This window comes from Trachinotus anak, unplaced genomic scaffold (genome assembly GCF_046630095.1).
Source record: "Trachinotus anak isolate AG129_WGS33_773 ecotype Australia unplaced genomic scaffold, CSIRO_AGI_Tana_v1 ptg000018l, whole genome shotgun sequence".
In the NCBI taxonomy this organism is placed as follows: domain Eukaryota; kingdom Metazoa; phylum Chordata; class Actinopteri; order Carangiformes; family Carangidae; genus Trachinotus; species Trachinotus anak.
In genome coordinates this window covers 2,126,224-2,145,685 of record NW_027273869.1, presented here as the reverse complement: position 1 = coordinate 2,145,685, position 19,462 = coordinate 2,126,224, and the positions used below count along the sequence as shown (strand labels likewise).

General features: G+C 39.9%; 1 protein-coding gene across 3 annotated transcripts in view; it reads left to right on the top strand.

Moving 5' to 3' along the window:
* The first annotated feature begins 339 nt into the window (after positions 1-339).
* arhgef39 (Rho guanine nucleotide exchange factor (GEF) 39) overlaps positions 340-19,462 on the top strand; it is a 60,441-nt gene continuing 41,318 nt past the window's right edge. For all 3 annotated transcript variants that reach the window (XM_071502485.1, XM_071502486.1, XM_071502488.1), the window contains exons 1-5: positions 340-493; positions 1,628-1,784; positions 4,568-4,662; positions 13,568-13,688; positions 17,136-17,254. In XM_071502485.1, coding sequence (XP_071358586.1) covers positions 1,650-1,784; positions 4,568-4,662; positions 13,568-13,688; positions 17,136-17,254 — 470 coding nt within the window. In that variant the 5' untranslated portion in view covers positions 340-493; positions 1,628-1,649. The remainder of the gene's footprint in view (positions 494-1,627; positions 1,785-4,567; positions 4,663-13,567; positions 13,689-17,135; positions 17,255-19,462) is intronic.

Here is a 19,462-nt window from a genome sequence, read left to right as displayed (position 1 = left end):
ATGCACAATCCTAAATGGTTCTCCTTTTTCAAGTGTATACAGAGCCGTTGCGACCATTGAGCACACTGTCATGTCCTTGGTAATATTTGGGAATACTTGGGAATTTGGGCGTTATAATAACAAGGTTTTTGCACTCTTCAGTATAGACATCCATATGATCATTTTAAGACTAACTGCAATAATATTTGCTTAAAAGAAAAAAGTAAATATACCAGAGCTTGATTAACTTCTGGTGTGTATGTCTGTGTCTGTTTATTCCATATATCAATGTCTTCAGCAGTGAACATGCTGTTTGCAGTTCAGGGTGTAGCTGGTAGAATAACAGCAGAGAATTTCAAATAGTTCTGGCTGTGCGCACAGACTGGGTGTGGCTTCCTCTTATTGTCTTGGTGTGGAGCAGCCAATCAGCGTTCCCGTCAACATCGCAGCCCGGAAGAAGGAAGCTCAACCTGAAAAGAGCGCCTTGATTAAAAAGTAGGGACGTTACCTGAAGGTAAGCCACGTATTACTTCAACATACGGTATATATATATATATATATATATATATATATATATATATATAAGCCATACAAAATATTTCATGTTGATACAAAGGTTTGTTTCTCACACGAAACGGCGTCGCTGTAACAAATAATGTCAATTTGTGGAAAACTTTTCTTATATCGCTTCCTCATAATGCCAGATTCGAGCGATACTATTCTTTTGACAAAAACAGTACTTATCGCTTTGATGTAAGGTTAATATAACCGCTACATAAAAGTATACGAACGTTCGGTCATTTCATGTAATGTTACAGTGTTGCAGCAGAAATATGCAGGTGCTGGCGACGTTGACTGAATTTGACTAATAGAGGAAATAGTTGAATACATTGCCAGTTACCAGAATAACTTTGCCCAGTTTGTGTCTGTCTCACGAAGCGTTACAGGTTTTTTTCTTGGATTAAGAGAAACTCATGTAAATGTAGAATACTGTAATGTGCACAAAGCAACACAATGCCTTGACAGGAATGTCAACGTGAATGTAAATGTTTGTAACTTTGAAGTGCAAAACAAATTAAGGCTTGCTTCAAGTGTTGCTTATACTTTTCTGGCTATCCTTGCATTGACATAGAGCTTTTAGTACCAAAGTCCTATTTTGCACAAATTGGGATTTTCAATTAAAATACTCACTTGATTTGTCTAAGATTATTATTTTGGCTTTAATGCCTGTAGTAGATAGGTATAGTGAAAGAATGACAGAAAAGCTGGGGAGAGAGAGAGGGGGGATGACATGCAGCAAAGGGCCACAGGTTGGATTCAAACCCCGGGCCACTGCAGTTAGGACAAAGCCTTAATGGTACGCAGTCTACCAGGTGAGCCACTGAGGTGCCCTTTAGATTGTATTCTTCACACAACAGAGATCACCCTCATAACGTCCAGTGTAATCATTTGGGAACGGATCTCTTAGTTTGCAACCACTATAGACAGGAGGATCAATTACAGTGATTAATCACTCTTTAACTGTACATTTGGGTATGTTACCATTATACCCGTAGCACGTGCACACCCATTTATATTTGGCATCATGTTCATTAGTGCAATGGGTGTCTGTAAACTTGGCCTGGTCTGATTGCCTGTGTCTCTGCAGTGTCCTCCTCGTCACCTTGACCATGAGTTCCTTCCCTGGTCCACGCAACAGTATCCAGGAGCAGAGGGACCGCTGGGAGAGAAAACGCAGCCGAACAGCCAGAGAGTTGGTGCAGACAGAACAACATTACTGCCAACGGCTGAAGCTGGTCACCACTGTACGTACTGTAGCAGTCATGAGCATTGGCTTAATCTGCTGTTACACAGTATCTGTCTGTCTGAACTAAAGGCCTCAAAGTATCAGTGCCAGAAAGCTAACACAGAGAGACTTTCATTTTCTGTACTCTGTAGTGATGGGTCTATTATTTAATTATATTTTATTTTAATACGTTAATGCTAGTATTAAAAGTTAACTGTTAGTGTAAATGTACTTCTAATGCAAATGGTACCTTTCTCCACAACCACAGATGATACTCACACCTAGGGAAATTCCTGAAACATATCTTAAACTTAATTATAGTTATAAAAAACTTTTTGTAAGTCTTAATGTAGGTTAGGATGTTAGGATTTATTTTCTATGTGTCTCAAGAGGTCACTGTCATACTGTACCTTTTCATCATACATCTGTATGGTACTCTGGAAATGTACTGAGGTGGTTTAAACAAATCCACTCCATTTAGTCCTGCTATAACTCTGATTGGTGCCGTTCCAGGTATACCTCTTATGAAAGGGTATGTTCAGCCTAATTGCAAAACTTATTTTCTCGCGTCCATCTGTCCTTCCATTTGTCCATCCATCTATTTGTTGCTGCTCATCCAGGGCCAGGTCACAGTTGTAGCAGGCTGAGCAAGTTTCTGGGTTTTACCCTAGGGTTCTACCAGCTGGTTGTTTAAAAAAAAAAAAAAAAAGAAAGAAAAGAAAAGGAAAAAAAAGGGAGGTGCCTGGAAGGCATGCTTATTGGATGCCTGAACCAACTCAACTGACTCCTTTTGATACAAAGGAGCAGCATCTCCACTCCTAGCTTCCTCCGGATTTTCAGGCTCCTCACCATATCTCAAAGGCTAAGTCCAGCCACTCTAAACATTGGCTACTAGTATCGATTCATTCCTTTTTTTGGTCAAAACCTTAAGCTTGTGACTGTAGGTGAGGGTTGGAACATACACCGATTTACTGGTAAATTAAGAGCGTAGCCCACAGGCACAACTGCCTCTTCTCCAATCCAGTACAATTCCCACATTACTGCTGACGCTCCACCAATCCTCCTGTCAACTTCATGCTCCATTTTGCACTTCTGCCAGAGAGCCATGGCCTCAAAGCAATGACCTTTGATAGCCTACTGACCACAGCTCCGAGCACTTGCCTCCACAGTTAAGGCTTCGAACACTGCACACTTGTATTCCATGTCCCCTACCTCCCTCAGGATGCATGAGAGTTCCCTCTTGAGGTGTTAGAGGTTGCAGGAAGGAACTTTGGAGAAACATGCACAGCTGGGGTTTGCCAGTCTGGCAACCTCAACGTTACCATCAGAAGAAATGATTACACTTTTTAAGAAGTACAACTATAAGCTAAAGAAAAAAATGAATTGTGTTGCTAAATCACACAGCAATGTATTTAATAAGTGAGGTGATTGTCTAAGCCATCGTCCTGTTATTAAATTAATAAAAGAAGTGTCCAGGTCAGTCTGATTCAGCTCAGCATTTGACAACATGATAGATCAAATGTGTGTTACATTTCCTTTGTGGTCATAAATCACAGCAGTCTGTTGCAATGTCAGAAAAAAAAGAAGCACTCAGAGTTTATAAAATTGGGTAAAAAAGAGCAAATGACTAAATCAACCTGAGAGTGTGAAAAAACTCACAGATGCACTCTACACTAAACTGAAGATAGTTTGATAATCAGCTGGACACACATTTTAATAAACTGATTCTTTATGGTTATTTGGAATTTCCTGTTGACTTGTACCAGTGGACCCTTTTTGTTTTTGTGTCAAGGTTTGTATCAGAGTTATTTAAAGGAAGACTACACTTTGTTAGCAGTTTTCACTGGAACGACACCCTAGTGAGGACATTTTTTGCTGTCAGTGAGGTCTGTGTATGGGTTATCCAGATTAATGGGGACACTGTTTGAGAAAGAGGTGCTACATTTAAACACCAAAATGTCATTATTCAATGCTGTGAGGTAGAAATCTCATCTTAAAACCTGTGCATGTAATACCAGCTATCTGTATGGCTAGACAGCACTACAGGAAAGAAAGCATGTTTTTTAGGAACCCTTTAAAAGTGTGTTTGACTAATATTGTTTGTTAATAAAGAAATTGACTGAATGAAGACAAAATAAGAAGCAAAAGAGTGAACATACAGGTGAAATGCTGTACAATGTGTTCCACTGCTACATTATGAAGTGCACTCTTGCTGTTCAATACATATTAACAGACTCAAGGTAGAAGTCATGGTAATTTTCCTCCCTGGTGAGAGAACAGCCATTGCCGTAGCCTCATTTCTACACAATTACTCACCCGTCACCCGTTCACTCCAGTTAGGAGTCATTTTAGGCCTAATGCACATTCAATTTGCTAATCCCATTTTCGTTTCAGTTGACTTGAGACTAGCACAGCTGTTGGTTTATTGTGAGTGTTGCGGTACGACAGCATCCCTCTGTTTGTGCTTCATATGCACCATGCAGTTATACAGTGCTGAAGGATGTTAGCAGTCAGTCTTGGCTCTAGACCAAAAAAAAAACAAAAAAACCCACCAAACTCTGAGTCCCCTTTATTAGAAGTTAACAGTCTCATATTTTTTTGTGCAGTCTGGTCTTGGTATTACATTTGCTCTCAGTTTTGGGAGAGTAATTAAGATGTCAGCCGTGAAAGCACGTCCTTATCAAAAAACATTTCCATTCATCAGTGGCATATCCAATCAGAGACTTCCCAGTTCCAGCTTATTAATACAAATGCTGAGAAATAATGTCATTTTGTCTGCCTCTTCTCTCTTGTTTCTCACAGTACTTTGTGGAGATCTTGAAGGCCAAAGGAACCCTGAGGCAGGACATTAGAGAAAACATCTTCAGTTCAATTAAAGCCATTCATTCAGTAAACCAGTAAGTGTCTTCTGAATAATTTAAAGAATATCTATGTTTTGGAGATGTTGTTAAGAGACTAAGTAAAGGGATGTGGATTAGTAGGTTGTCTCTTGTGTTAAAATGCAGTCAAGATAGACTCTAAGGTTGCCAAAGCATAGTCTTATCTTCACCATTAGCAGAAGTCAATGATACTGTGCTCCAGTGTAGAGGTGTTTTCTTCCCTGGTGGATACATTACTGCATATCAGGTAGAATTACTCCAGCTGATATCGCAAGTGAAGAGCATTATTGTTGCCATAGAAAGTTAATGAATTGCTGTTACCTACCTGACCTGCTGTTGAAGATCTGGGGGGGTGGGAGTGGTGGTGGTGGAGGGTGGCCAACTGGGAGTCAGAGCTGAGAGAAGCTGATCTTACTCCATGTCTAGACGCCACATTGATCTTGTGCTGTAAAACTAAGATCTCAAAATGCACTTGAAAGACTTGAGAAAGTTTGGCTACATAAATAAAAGGTTGATGTTTGAAGTTAGTACACGTGTACATGCTGAGGCACTAGATTCAGCAATGGTATCCACAAATCAATAAAGAAAAATAGAGCGGGTTGTGAGGCTCGGTTGTTGAAAGCTGATACCAAAACTGGTATTTTTGTTTCAAAGTGGTAAGAGTTAAACTTTGATCATTTCTATGTTAAAGATTATAATATTTGTTATTCTTACTGGATTTCAGTCTTGCTCATTCTGAAGAAGCCTGAGAAGCATTTTATGAGTTTGGGGGCTTGATTTACTTTTTGAGTTAGTAAATTAAAGGTACAATGCTTTAATTGTACAACCAGTTGATTCTGGTGTCAGTCTGGTTTCAATAGACTGAAAAAACAGAAATGTATGATTTATGATCTTGTGTGTTATTCCACACTTGAGATATTGCACATCACATTTGTGTCTGCCAGTTTAGAGATGAAAATGAGTTATCTTTGTAGCTATGGGTCTATGAACTTTGGATGTAGGCATTAACACGGCTGAAAGATAACTGTGTAGACAGTCAAGTCCTCTTTGACCTCCCTCCAATACACAATGGCAATCAGATAAACAATATATTTATGTACTGTGACTTCAAGAAAGTGTTCAGACGCCTTTCACTTTTTGCACACTTCATTGTGTTGCAGATTTAACTGTAAATGGATAGAATTGCTGTAACACCCTGTGGGGAAATTGGCCAACATCTTTCTCAGGTATTGGTCTGAATACACATGCAAATGTGTGTGGTTCTTTGACTGCAGACACAATCAGTTCCACCACTGTCAGTGATAATTTGGTAGTCACATACATGCACAAACCTCTATATAGTCACTGTGCAAGCAGTAGTTGAAAGTGACTAACAAGGTGACAGACCAGTGGTGTGAAAGTGTTAATTTGAAAAGTCAGTGATATATTTTAACAAACTGAACAGTGATGACTTTAGCTGCTAATGTTGTGAGCACCTAACTCACGTTATGAGCTGGCGCTATGTTACCCTTTGTGAATGTTGTGTGTGGAGTGTTTCAGAATATCTCCATACACCAGTCTGGGTGGTTTTTTTTGTTTTGTGTTTTTCTTCCACAGGTCACAGCAGACCTGTTGCTGCTGCCATTCCACATGTCGTTATTGTTTACTGTGCCTGCCTTTGTCTTCACTTCAAGTTTGATGTCAGCCAGGATGCTTAAGTATAATACTTAAATGCTGCCCTTGTCAGTCCCAGAATAATCACAGGTCCTGTAGGGGTGCATGATTCAGAAAAGCTGACGATTCTATTTAAATTATTGGGCTCAGGATTAAATTCAAAACCGATTCTCTATTCAGAAATGATGGTAATAGTTCATATAGTATATAACAATATATATAACCCCGTTTCAATAAAATTTGGGACACTGTGTAAAATGTAAATAAAAACAGAATGTGATGATTTGCAAATCATGTAAACCCATATTTAATTGGAAATAGAACAAAGACAACATATCAAATGTTTAGATGCTGAAATTTTATTGTTTTATGAAAAATAACTGCTGAATTTGACACACACACACACACACACACACACACAGAGGGATGCAGATGAACGTCTGTGGTTGGGAACAGCAAAACTGCATCACAGATGAATGTCTTAATCAGACACAGAGTTGGAGGTGGATGTGCAAGGGAACTCTTATGTGGCAGTAACACATAGTACTGAGAGCCTGTGAATATTCTCATTTGTCCAGGTCATATTATCTCAAAGGAGTTTTAAATCGAAAGCAACTGGACTTGGTTATTTGTCTAGGAAGACATTTCACCTCTCATCCAAGAGGCTTCATCAGTTCCTTCTCGCACCTGACCAGGCTGGGACTGGTCCAACTATCTGGTGTGGAGACCCAGGTATTTAACCTCAGTGAGGGGCTTTCACAAGGCTGATGATGTCACTGGTTCCCTTTGTGCTCCATGTGCCTTGGCCCAACACAGGAGAGCTAACTCCTCAGGCTTGGACTCTGCTGTCCACTTACATCTTAAGGAGAAAGCCCACTCCTTTGAGGACAGCAAGGTTCACATCCTGGACAGGGAGGACAGGTGGTTCGAAAGAGGAGTGAAAGAAGCCATCTATGTGAAAGTAGAGAAACCATCCCTCAACAGGGGAGGAGGACTCAGACACCACCTATCTCCAATTTACAATGCTGCCCTTTCATCCCTTCCCAGGAAATTCAACAATTTAACCTCTAAGAGAAACAACTGTTCACAAGTGGCATGTGACTCCAACGACTGTCGTTATAACACAATAGGGCTCTAACAAAGTCGAAACCAACTCTCCACCAAGACAGTCACTCTAACGACTGTCGTTGGCACATGGAGCACAAAGGGAACCAATGACATCATCAGCCTTGTGAAAGCCCCTCACTGAGGTTAAATACCTGGGTCTCCACACCAGATAGTTGGACCAGTCCCAGCCTGGTCAGGTGCGAGAAGGAACTGATGAAGCCTCTTGGATGAGAGGTGAAACGTCTTCCTAGACAAATAACCAAGTCCAGTTGCTTTCGATAGTACTGAGAGCAGAACTAATAACAATGGAGTTTATCGATACTACGGTACACACCCCTACTTTCTGAAGGCACTGTATTTATTCATTGTTTAGTTGTCATTTGCAGATATTATGGTCAGTCAGCCAGTAACCAATCAGATTTGCTGTCTTCAGTCTAAACACAGTCTAATGGACAAACATGCACAGGTCAGTATCAGACTGAACAGCATGACAAACCTACAGGCTCCCCCCTATGCAGACTGACAGGCTTTCTTGTTGAGAGTGCTGCAATGAAGATTGAAGTATGAATTACACAGTCTTGTGTATTAGATAAATGGTTATGCAGATCTCATACATCTTCATTATGAGTCCCTCAGTGAATCAATGGTTGAAACATACTGGCAAGCACTCCATTTAAAATGGTCCATGGAGAGACAATGTGTTAGTTCCAGACTTATTTACTACTGTTAAGTGATTGATTATAGGTTTTCCTATATTCTTCTCACCTTCTTTTAGTCTTTGCTATACATAGACTATCTGTGTGACAGTGCCAAGAGTAATTGATAACAGCAGTGGCAATAATCAGCTATCATAGATGATTATGTGTTTGACTTTGTCATCTATCTGTCACACATGAAACATCAAGTATTATATACAGTAAGTCTTGATGCATTACACAGGCTAATAACAATAAAAGGACATGCTGTAAAAGGCTCGCTGCTGCTTCTGCCAGCAGGCGCAGTGTCTCAGTCGAAGGCTGGGTATTGAACCTACTAAAACATTTTCATGTGGTAGTGATCTAAGTGTGTCAAAGTATTGAATGTATGGTCACATTCATAATTGTTATCGTATTCTTTGATCAGATTGTTGCTTATTTTAATCAGAACTCCTGCCAATTCTATACTTTTTTGTTCAAGCTAAGCTCTTTTATGGCTGTTAGTGGTTAGGCGATGTTTAACATTCAAGACCTATTCAAGACCTAGTCAGGGCTTACAGGCTCCTTTGATGAGTAACAAAGTAATGTAACTAAATGCTTTTGCTGTTGAGCAATTAGTAAAAAAAATACAATCACTGTTTGAATTAATATATGTAATGAGTAAGTGATCACACTGACAACACACATACAAAGTCCAAAGATGATGGTTTAAAAAGACCATGCAACCTAACCCAAGACTTTGGACAACTTCACATCATATTTTATTATTCAGTTATCAAGCATGAGACATCTCATAATTTTTTCAAATAAAAGTTCTATTTGATGGCCACAAACCAGGGTTGCTCTTGTTATTTTGATTCTTATCGGTTTTTCTCTCCTTTGTCATTTTGGCCTCAAAGGTGACAGGTCACATGTTAGGAGTCTGTCACTCAGAGACAGACAAAGGCCTAATTAAACCTTCTGTGGCACTGCAGCCAAGGGACACAATTTTCCAATATTTTTAGGCCATAGTGTAACATCAAAGGTGTAATAAAGCACATACTGTCACATACCACGTATATTCTGCAGTTTGGCTGAGTTTAGTGGAAAATCCAGTTTTGTTCATTTTCCACTTTCTATCAGCTCTTAGAAATTTTAACATCAGACCAGATTAAGAAAAAAACACTTGACACACAGAGATGTTAAGGGGTCAGAGATAAACAACACACTTGTAAGAAGCTATATAAGCACGTTATGATATGATGGAGCTCACATTTAGAATCTCGTATTTGGCAGAGAATCTGCCCAGGTATATCAGAGAACTACGAAGAGAAATATTTTCATTTGATGATTTTTGCATCAGGGCACTGATACTTAAGATGAGTTGTTGATCTTCACAAAGCAGCAAGAAACCACTTTTCAGTGTCAGAAACATTCTGTGAGAATTGTGTTTGTCAGCTCAGCACAGCCTAATGGTTCTCTGATCATAATACAAGTGTTTCAGTGTGTGCAGCGTGAAGGTATATTCATCTGATCTTTCTGTCTTTATTTACTTGACTTCAGAGTGCAGTGGGAATAGTGTTAATGAATTCTGCCTTCATTAAGCTTTGGGGAGTTAAATAGAAAAGGATACTTGGTATACACATCAGTCACAATGTTAAAACCACTGACAGGTGACGTGAATAATATTGATTATCTCGTTACAGTGGCACCAGCCCTGTCAAGAGGTGGGATACATTAGCCAGCAAGTGAACAGTCAGTTCAGTTGACGTGGTGGAAGCAGCAAAAATATGAGCGACTTTAACAAGGACCAAATTGTGATGGCCAAAAACAGCTGGGGGTATCCCTGGTATGCAGTGGTTAGTACCCACTGAAAGTACACTGTAAGAATTGTTCAGGGATATTTTAAAGGAACATGACATGAAGAGTACAAGGCGTTGACTGGATGTCAATCTGATTGAGCATCTGTGGGGGGTGCTAAAGGGTGCCATCCATAGAGGTCCTATCTCACAACTGACAGGACTGGTTTTAATGTTGTGGCTGACTGATAAATGTGTGAGGTACAGCACCTGCCCATTCAGAGGTTTTTCTTTATTTTGACTATTTTCTACATTGTAGAACAATACTGAAGACGTCAGAGCTATGTAATAATATTGGCATTTTCTTAACCCGCTTCATGAGGTAGTCACCTGGAATGCTTTTCAATTAACATGTGCCTTAATTAGTTTGTGGAATTTCTTGCCTTCTTAAAGCGTTTGAGACCATCAGTTGTGTTGTGAAGGTACTGGTCTGCCGTAAAGAGCCCTATTGGACAACATACTGATCCATATTATGTCACCTGCTCAACTAAGTAAAGAGACATGATTTAAGACATGATGATCAGTTCATCCAAAACTGCAAGAGCGTTGAATGTATCTTCAAGTGCAGCTGCAAAAACCGTCAAACGCTCTGATGAAACAAGAGCAAGACCTAACTCTGCTGCAGAGGAGAAGTTCATTAGAGTTACCAGCTTCAGAAATCTCCAATCATCAGCACCACAGATTAGAGCCTACATGAAGGCTTCAGAGTTAAAGAAGCAGACTGGAGGAGACTGCCTCAATCAGGCCTTCACAGTCAAATTGCTGCAAATAATCATTTGTTTTTCAGCAGGATCCAAAGCTGAGATGGTTTGGGATGCATTGGACTGCACAGTCAAAGAAAAGCAGCCAACAATTGCTCAACATATATTGGAACTCCTTTAAGACTGTTGACCTCATGAAGCTGGTTAAGAAAATGCCAATATTGTGCAAAGCTGTCATCAAGGTAAATGGTGGCTTCTTAGAAGAATGTAAAATATGAAACATATTTTGTTTACTACATAATTATATATGTGTTATTTCACAGTTTGATGCCCTCAGCATTATTCTACAAGAAAAAGAAAAAACATTGAATTAGAAGGTGTGTCCAAACTTTTGACTTTTGGTTTTGTGTGTGTGTGTGTGTTTGTGTTTGTGTTTGTGTTTGTGTGTGTGTGTGTGTGTGTGTGTGTGTGTGTGTGTGTGTGTGTGTGTGTGTGTAAAATATACACATATTTATTCTACTTCTGACTGTGTATGGAGAACAGAGAGCAGGCAGCAGAAGGAGCAACCCAATTATTCCCCACTGCTAACGTGACAGACAGGAATCAGCAGCTTGAAAGAGCTGTCAGTGGATCCAGTAAGGAGCATACAGTCAGCAGTTGATTTGAGGAGGTCATTATAAGAATAGGTGTGGTCTGAGAGGTAGATCAGACACAGAGTCACAAGAATCACTGTGTCAACTCAACACAAAGCATATCTTGCAGTTCGCTAAGAGTGACGAAATGCTGCTTTATTACTTCGTTTCCCATCAGTGATTTGCGGTTGTGTTTATTTTTCATTAATTAGTAATTTATGTTTAGTGGATGCTCACACTATGTCATAACAATTAGTATTCCTCTGTTCAAGCCTTCCCCAAATGAAGGCGTCTCGCCCTGAATTGTTCGGTCAAGGTTGTATCCACCCCAGATGTCGCAACTGCTCGGAATTAATGTGGATTAACGTGACACACACAGAATGCTAATGTTATCTCCATCCTGCTGCTGATGGCCAGACAATTTAATTGCTGTGAAAAAAAGTATAAAAATGTAATCCATAATTTCATATTTATCATAATAGCCTCTGGCAGTGTGAGGGGGGAAAAAAAACGGAAACACAGTTTTTCCCGCCCTTTGCCCTCGTTAGAACTCTCTCGGCAGCTCCTGCATCTCCTGATTATGAACAGAGGCTACCTTGGCACGCAACTTCATTAAAATCTATTTAAATCAACTTCAGCAGCAAAGTACTCCTTTTTACAGCATGTACGAACAGAAGTCTCTGGGAGCATCATTAGAGAGTAGGACTCTCTGTGTGTGTGTGTGTGTGTGTGTGTGTGTGTGTGTGTGTGTGTGTGTGTGTGTGTGTGTGTGTGTGTGTGTGTGTGTGTGTGTGTGGTACTTCCTCTAAGTTTGGATAACAAGCTCCTTCACAAGTGTCAACACCCCCAACCAATTGCGTCCGTGTTACTGTAATGTGCCTGACAGGCTGAACGATTGCTTTGCCTCTGCCTTGATCTAGTTGTTTTGTTCCTGAGTTCAGCAGGCATGTTCTCACTACAAAGTGGCCCTGGGTGCCCTGAAGACAGACCCACCATCTGGGTCCCAGTAAATACGTCACCCACAGGGAGAGGCCTTCAAATGACACTACAGAGCCCCACTTGCTAAACCTCCCATTAACAGGGAAGCAATCCTCTGAACTTTGCTCAACCCCCGCACTTTCTCTAAACATGTGTGCCTTTGCTGAAAATGATGTTTTTAAGATGTGATCTTGCCTTATTTGAGCTCCTTCTTTCCGCTGATGCAGAGCAGCAGTTCATTCTCACTGCTGTGCACCAACCTGTCCAGTATGTGACCAGTGTGTTTATGCTGTTTTTTTACGACAGAATTGAACAAAAGTTACATCTTACAATGTTTGATGTCTGTCCCCTTGTGACACAACTGACATTTGTGCACTTTAAAGGTCCCATATTTTGCACTTTTGCTGTGTTTTTTTTTTTTGAAGTGTTGATATCCAGAAGATATAATGTAGTTTTAGATCTCCTCTCTCGGGCTTCAGTAACAACGAGTCATTGAGCGAATCAGAAGCAAGACTGTGAGCCTCTCTTTTGATTGGCTGACTGTTTTCTCAGTGATTGAATAAAAATATAGCACATTTCAGGTAAATACTCAGAGAAACCAAATTCTCCAAGGTTGGATGGTGGGTCCAGGTGGCTGAGGGCGTTGACTGCTTTGTTGTGACATCACAAAGTTTCAGAAGTCCTGACGGCTGGTTTTAAGGCTCAGTTTCTGAATACAGGCTGTGCGCATTTCTCTGTGGACTGAGGCTTTGATACTTTCACAGTATTAATATAGAACCTAGACCTGCTTTATAATCAGAAACACATGGACATCTACCTTTATACAGTACGGGAACCTTGATGACTAAAGCTGTTGTTCTCTAGCTTTGTGACCTTTCTAAAGTTGAAATGAAGTGATGACGTACATCATTTATTGAGCTCTGGGACTGGTGGTGTTTTTGAACAGCAAAATGACAAAGCACATTGACAGTTTCACAGTGATGTGTTTCTTTGATGAAAACCATCTTTGACCAAGGCAAAATAGTAGTATGCAGAAAGTATATTAACCAACAGCCAAGAGTTTATTTTTTGTTGTTTGGCCAACTCACAGAATTATTGTTAATTAACTACAGCTGAGTTGCCAGCTGCCATTACAGTCTGCCTGAATGTTTCATCTCCTGCAACTTGTGAAGGCACAGCTTAATTAAAATCTCAGCTCTTTAGATTTGAAAATTGCACAATTTAAAATCATGATTTTGGATTTTAAATGATGAAATGAAAAGTTGTGCAGTATTTTAGTGTTTCATCATGTCTAACTTTTTTTCTTTTTCTTTTGCTAGATCTCTTTTAGTCCACTTGGAGAATGGCTACTTTGGCCGAGGTTTTGACCAGTTCTGTCCACATCTGCAACACTACAACACATACGTGGACAACATCTATAATGCCCGCAAAGTGCTTGGGGTAAGAACACACAGTTTCCACACGGCTGTCGCACCTCTGTGTCAGACATTCCTGTTGCACTCATGAGCATATCACAAGCTGTTTATTACATTAGATTTGATTAGATTTTAATGACCCCCTGTGGGGAAATTTGCCAATGTATTCCTCAGGTATTGGACTTAATACACATGCAAATGTATATGTGGTTATTGGATTCTTTGCATACAAACTCAATCCCCCACTGTCAGTAATGCCGGTGATACCATGGCAACACTTTCATGTATAGTGGCTTCAGAAAGTATTCAGACCCCTTCACTTTTTGCACACTGTATTGTATCTTAGATATAATTGTAAATGGATAAAATTGCCATTTTTACCCATTTTTCATTCACAAACCAAAAACACATTTTTTTGAAATTTTTGCAAATTTTTAAAACTCAAAAACTGAAATTATTAATTTACAAAAATAAAAGCCCCTTTGGCAGCAATTACATCAACGATTCTTCTTGGGTATGTCTCTACTAGCCTTGCTTTAGAGCTAGGCTAGCTGTTCCCCCCCTTTGCTCTCAGTCGTCATGGTAAAATAATAAATAACCATGTTGCAGAGATGTCCTGTTGCTAGCTTTGCATCAAAGTTGCAAAGATAATGTTGTAATGTTGTCTTAATTAACAGTAAGGAACACTGACTAATTGCATTGGTTATAGACCAAAGCCCTGCACGTTTTCATTGATCTGCGTCCAGATTCACATTCCTAATAAATCATTGAAGAGTGAAACATGTTGTAGTGACAGGTGTTCTACTTTACTCAAGTGGCCAGTGATCAGTTCTCTGAACAGTAGAAACCTTTGAGTTTATAATGTCTGGTTATGTTTTCAAATCAAATTGAATAGTGATGACAAAATGACAAAGAGATTTTATGGCTATGTTAAAACAAAGTCATCACAAATAAAGCATTAATTATTTGGAATTAATAATCAGAGCATTCACAATAATCACTTGCATAGAAACAGCTGTTTGTGGCTTTTAGCTCTCTCTTTCTCTCTCTCTCTCTGTCTCTCTCTCTCTCTCTCATTGACAGTCCCTAAAGTTGTATTTACAACCTTAAAAAGCGGCAGCTAAGACTCTGAAATAAGTGACCTGTTGTGTCTGTCAGTCTCCTCCGCTCTGTTTAATCACAGCGCAGCACGTACACACAGCACACAGCGCTTCAGGGACAGTCAGCTAGACAGAGTGTGTGTGTGTGTGTGTGTGTGTGTGTGTGTGTGTGTGTGTGTGTGTGTGTGTGTGTGTGTGTGTGTGTGTGTGTGTGTGTGTGTGTGTGTGTGTGTGTGTGTGTGTGTGTGTGTGTGTGCGCACGTTGGTGGAGTATCGCTAATATGCGGTTATATCTGTTAAACTATGGCAGGGCAAATGAAAGTAATTTAATACTACAAATCATGATAATAGTAAATTTATACTTTAATGAGAAAAAAAGCCAAATATTGTCTTGACATTGGCATAAACGATTGGCAACCACTCTGATAATGGTCACAGAGATCATTGGCCGTAGGCAGGATAGACATTGGAAAACAAATTAATATACTGATGATGATTAACTGTATTGCCCAGCTGTAGGTGTAGTTAAGGAGAAGCCTGGGGATTTTCTATATTTTCTTATTACCAATAAGTCTCTGGTTTGAGGTCATGGATAATGGAGTGCTTTCATTCTGTATGTTTGTGTTCAGGTAAAAAATTATTTGGCCATCATCCATTTTAAACATTATTTTAACAAACAGCTGGAACTGCAGGAGTTATTGGTGGGAAAGAGAATGAATCTTTTTATACTGTAGCTGTACTGATCACTTTCCCACCTGCTATGGAGTATATGGTTCTTAATACTGATAATTATTGTGTTATTATGGTTTTTGCATCTCTTTCTGCCAACATCAAGTCAAAATGCAGAGCTGTAAAGTGTGAGCTTCTACAACAGTAAATCCACAGTTTAAAGTTTCTGATTTACAGCTTCACTCTGCCACTGCTCCGCCTCTACCTAATAAGTGATTCCTCTCACATTATGCCCATCATCTACTGACCACCTGCCTGTTTACCATGTCCGGCCTTACCTGCCACAGCCATAATGACCAGCTAAACAGCTGTATGTGAGCAGCACACATATATAGTGGACACACACACCACAGCTGGCACCTAAAGTCAAGTGGCATACACTGATGTTGCCAGAGCTGTGAAACTGCAGAGCTCTCCTCAGGTCTATTTAAACACAACAGCAGGGTTTATTTTGATGATTGACATGAATGACAAGATAAGGCTTTTTGTCATGTAAATGTTGACACATACTCAAGCTGACACGATGTGCAAATGCATATTTAATAACACCTGCAGACTGCCTCCCTGCCGCCGCCTCCCCATACCTCAGCTGGCAATCCAGCGTAATGAGTGACAACGAGATGATTTTTGGGTTTGTCAGGCAGAGTCTGCAGCTGGAAGTGACATGAGATGTAGTCACTGGTTGTGACATGGCCATCACCACCATGTGTGTATATATACACATACATATATACACACACACACACACAACCCCCAAAAAATTGTGACACTGTGTAAAATGTAAATATAAACAGAATGCGATGATGTGCAAATCTTGTAAACCCATATTTAATTGAAGACAGAACAAAGACAACATATCAAATGTTGAAATGCTGAAATTTTATTGTTTTATGAAAAATGTATGTTCAATTTGAATTTATATGTGTACATGTTGTTGTTAGCACCTCTGGGGAATTGCTATATTCTTTTGATTGTTTAGGTAAAAAGAACTAAAAACAGCTTCTGCAGCAAACAGACATCAAACATGAGCTTTGCTTCAAATGTTAATGAGTTACTTTTTTGTTTCCTGAACACAGAAAGTAAACATAAAAAATGAAACAGTAATTGATGCATGTGCAATTGTCCCACCTGTTATTTTTGCAATTGTTGCAAAAGTAGGACTAAGTTGGTGCTTACAGTCGTTACCCATCCTTTGGCAGATATCACAGCTTGTAAATGCTTTTCTGTTCTTAACTTAGGAGTTTTCACTGATCTTTCCTGCAAATCACTTGAGGCTCTGACATATTTTTGGGCTGTCTTGCATGCACAGCATGTTTTAGATCTTCCCACAGATTTTCAGTGATGTTCAAATCAGGGGACTGAGAGGGCCGTTCCAGAAGCTTCAGCTTGTTTCTTGAAGTAGTTCATGAAAGATTATGAGGTTTTCCTTGGATCATTGTCCTGCTGTAGAAGCCAGCCTGTTTTAATTTTGCCTGTGCTAGTCAGAGAATTTGTTCCCAATATAATCCCAAAATACTGAACAGCTAAGGAAGGCTCTTACTGCACCTCACAGAATTTCACTTTGCAAAGCACAAAGCTATGTCTTGTAAATGTGTCTGTGTGGCTCTGAGAATAATTTCACAATGTCTTGTTTGTTTTCTTAGATCCAGCTGAAGAAAAACAAGGCCTTCAGACGCTTTAAGAAACTCCAGGAAACGCGACCAGAGTTCAACAACCAGACGCTAGAGGAGTTGCTGCAGCTTCCTATTCTGCGGATTGATCAGTAAGTCTGTCTTCTACAGACTGTGTGCATGAAAGAAGGCTAGATGTTGCTTTTATTTTTCTCAGACTGTATAAGCTGAATGTTATTAAGGGTTAAGTCCACTGTGGAGTACTACAGTGGCACCACCTGACGGGTTTATTATGAAATTTGGAGTATGTTTTCCTTATTTCCTGATTTTTCTTTATTTCTTGATTTTTAATTTATGGTGTCTTGTCAGGGCATGGCCTAAAAAACAAATATTACGATGAATGTGATTATGATAAGTATTAATGATAATGAGACGTAGTCTGTCTGATAGATTTTCATTTTCAAAATTGCATTTATCAGAGCATGGAGATAGACTGTGTGGTCACTATTCATGTCAATACCACGTGAACCAGGTGAATGAATTTTCAGAGCAGAGGAGACTAAAATACTGCAGCCATTGTGCCCAAACAGGCAAATATGAACAATGCAATTTTACAGACTTGGATAATATAATTAAAATATGAATGAACCATTGACACTCAGTAGTAGCCTGACCTAAAGACAAACCTTCCTCCATATTTAAACTGGGTGCTCGCTGGAGCATAATCAAATGCATCAAGGGAGATCGTTGCAGAGGTGTTTGCCTTGGACAGATGACTTCTCATAGCCATTATTTTCTTCTGAGGGCTGAACCTGCTGCCAAACTGGTGACTGGATTTAGCAGAACCACTTAAGCCAGAGTTTTGAAGTTGGGGAACATTTCTCCCAGGGAAGTGATCAGAAGTGGCTGCAGCCCTGTATGACCCGCAGTGATCACACATGCACTCCAAGCCTTTTGTCCCTAGCTCTTCAGCATGCTGTCAGCACAAGGAGAGAGAAACCTCGTTGCCTCGAGGGGAATGAAGTTACCTCCATAATGTACTTTGTGTGCAAAATGGAAAAGGTGTGCATCTCTCCCTGTATGAGAGAGATGCCACTGAACCTGCCATCTCCCTCTGTTCTAATCTGTCTAAATGACAGATGGATCAGATTTTTCCCTCATTGTTTAACAAAACTCAGTCAATGACAACATATACACTAACTTTCTTTCGCTGTTAGCTGAATCCAGCTGATCAATACCAAGTTTTAAACAACCTTCAGTTCACGGTCAGTGTAGTTACTAGATAATGTTATGTTGTGTGATGTCATGTCCCTGCTCTTGTGTTTATTATTGAAATTAAGATTTATACCTGTTTAATGTACAACACATTCATTCTAATGTTGCACCCACAGCTGCCTTTACATGAGTCATTTACACTGAATTCGGCATAGATGTGTAAAGTATAGATGGAGACATGCAGGACAACAATTTGTTGTTTAGTTCCACAAAAGGTCAAAACACTATGAGTAGAACAACAGAATATTAACTGGTGTATGATTCTGACGATGAATCATACAGACAGCGTCATTAAAATGTTTCTATATTTAGCTATTTAATTTTAGTAAAGTTCAACAGCTGCTAACCAGACCATGTTAACTGTTAAACAGCAGTCCTTACGAAAGAAAAGGTAGGAATTACAACTTCCAGTCAGGACTTTCAGAATAAAATCAGAGTGGAAACAGGATGCAGATTGTGATTCAGAACGTGAATTGCACTTCTACCCAAAAAGATTATTCAATTCAATTTTATTTGTATAGCGCCAAATCATAATATACATTATCTCAAGGCACTTTACAGGGTAAGGTCAAGACCTTACTTTGTTACAGAATAAACCCAACAGTTCCCACAAAGAGCAAGCGCTTGGCGACAGGGGGGAGGAAAAACTCCCTTTTAACAGGAAGAAACCTCCAACAGAACCGGGCTCAGGGTGGGCGGCCGTCTGCCTCGACCGGTTGGGTTTAGGAGAAGATAGAAAGAGGGGGAGGGGGAGGAGAGGGGAGAGAAGAGAGAGAGAGACCAGGAACAGCTGTGTCGGTAATGGTGTTATCAATAATAATGACAGGTAACAGTGGTTAATAGTAAAGATGAGTAGTGGTGGATCTGGGTCCTGCCGCTCCAGAGGCAGAGAGACCTGCAGAATGAGGACAGAGAGAGGGAGAGAGAGGAGAAGCACAAACTACGGGAGGGAAAAAATACAAAGTTAATGGCATGAAGTTATCGAGAGAGAGAGGGGGAGAGAGACAGAAATAGAGAGAGAGCGCCCAGTGAATCATGGGAATCCCCCAGCAGTCTAGCTCTATAGCAGCATAGCTAAGGGATGG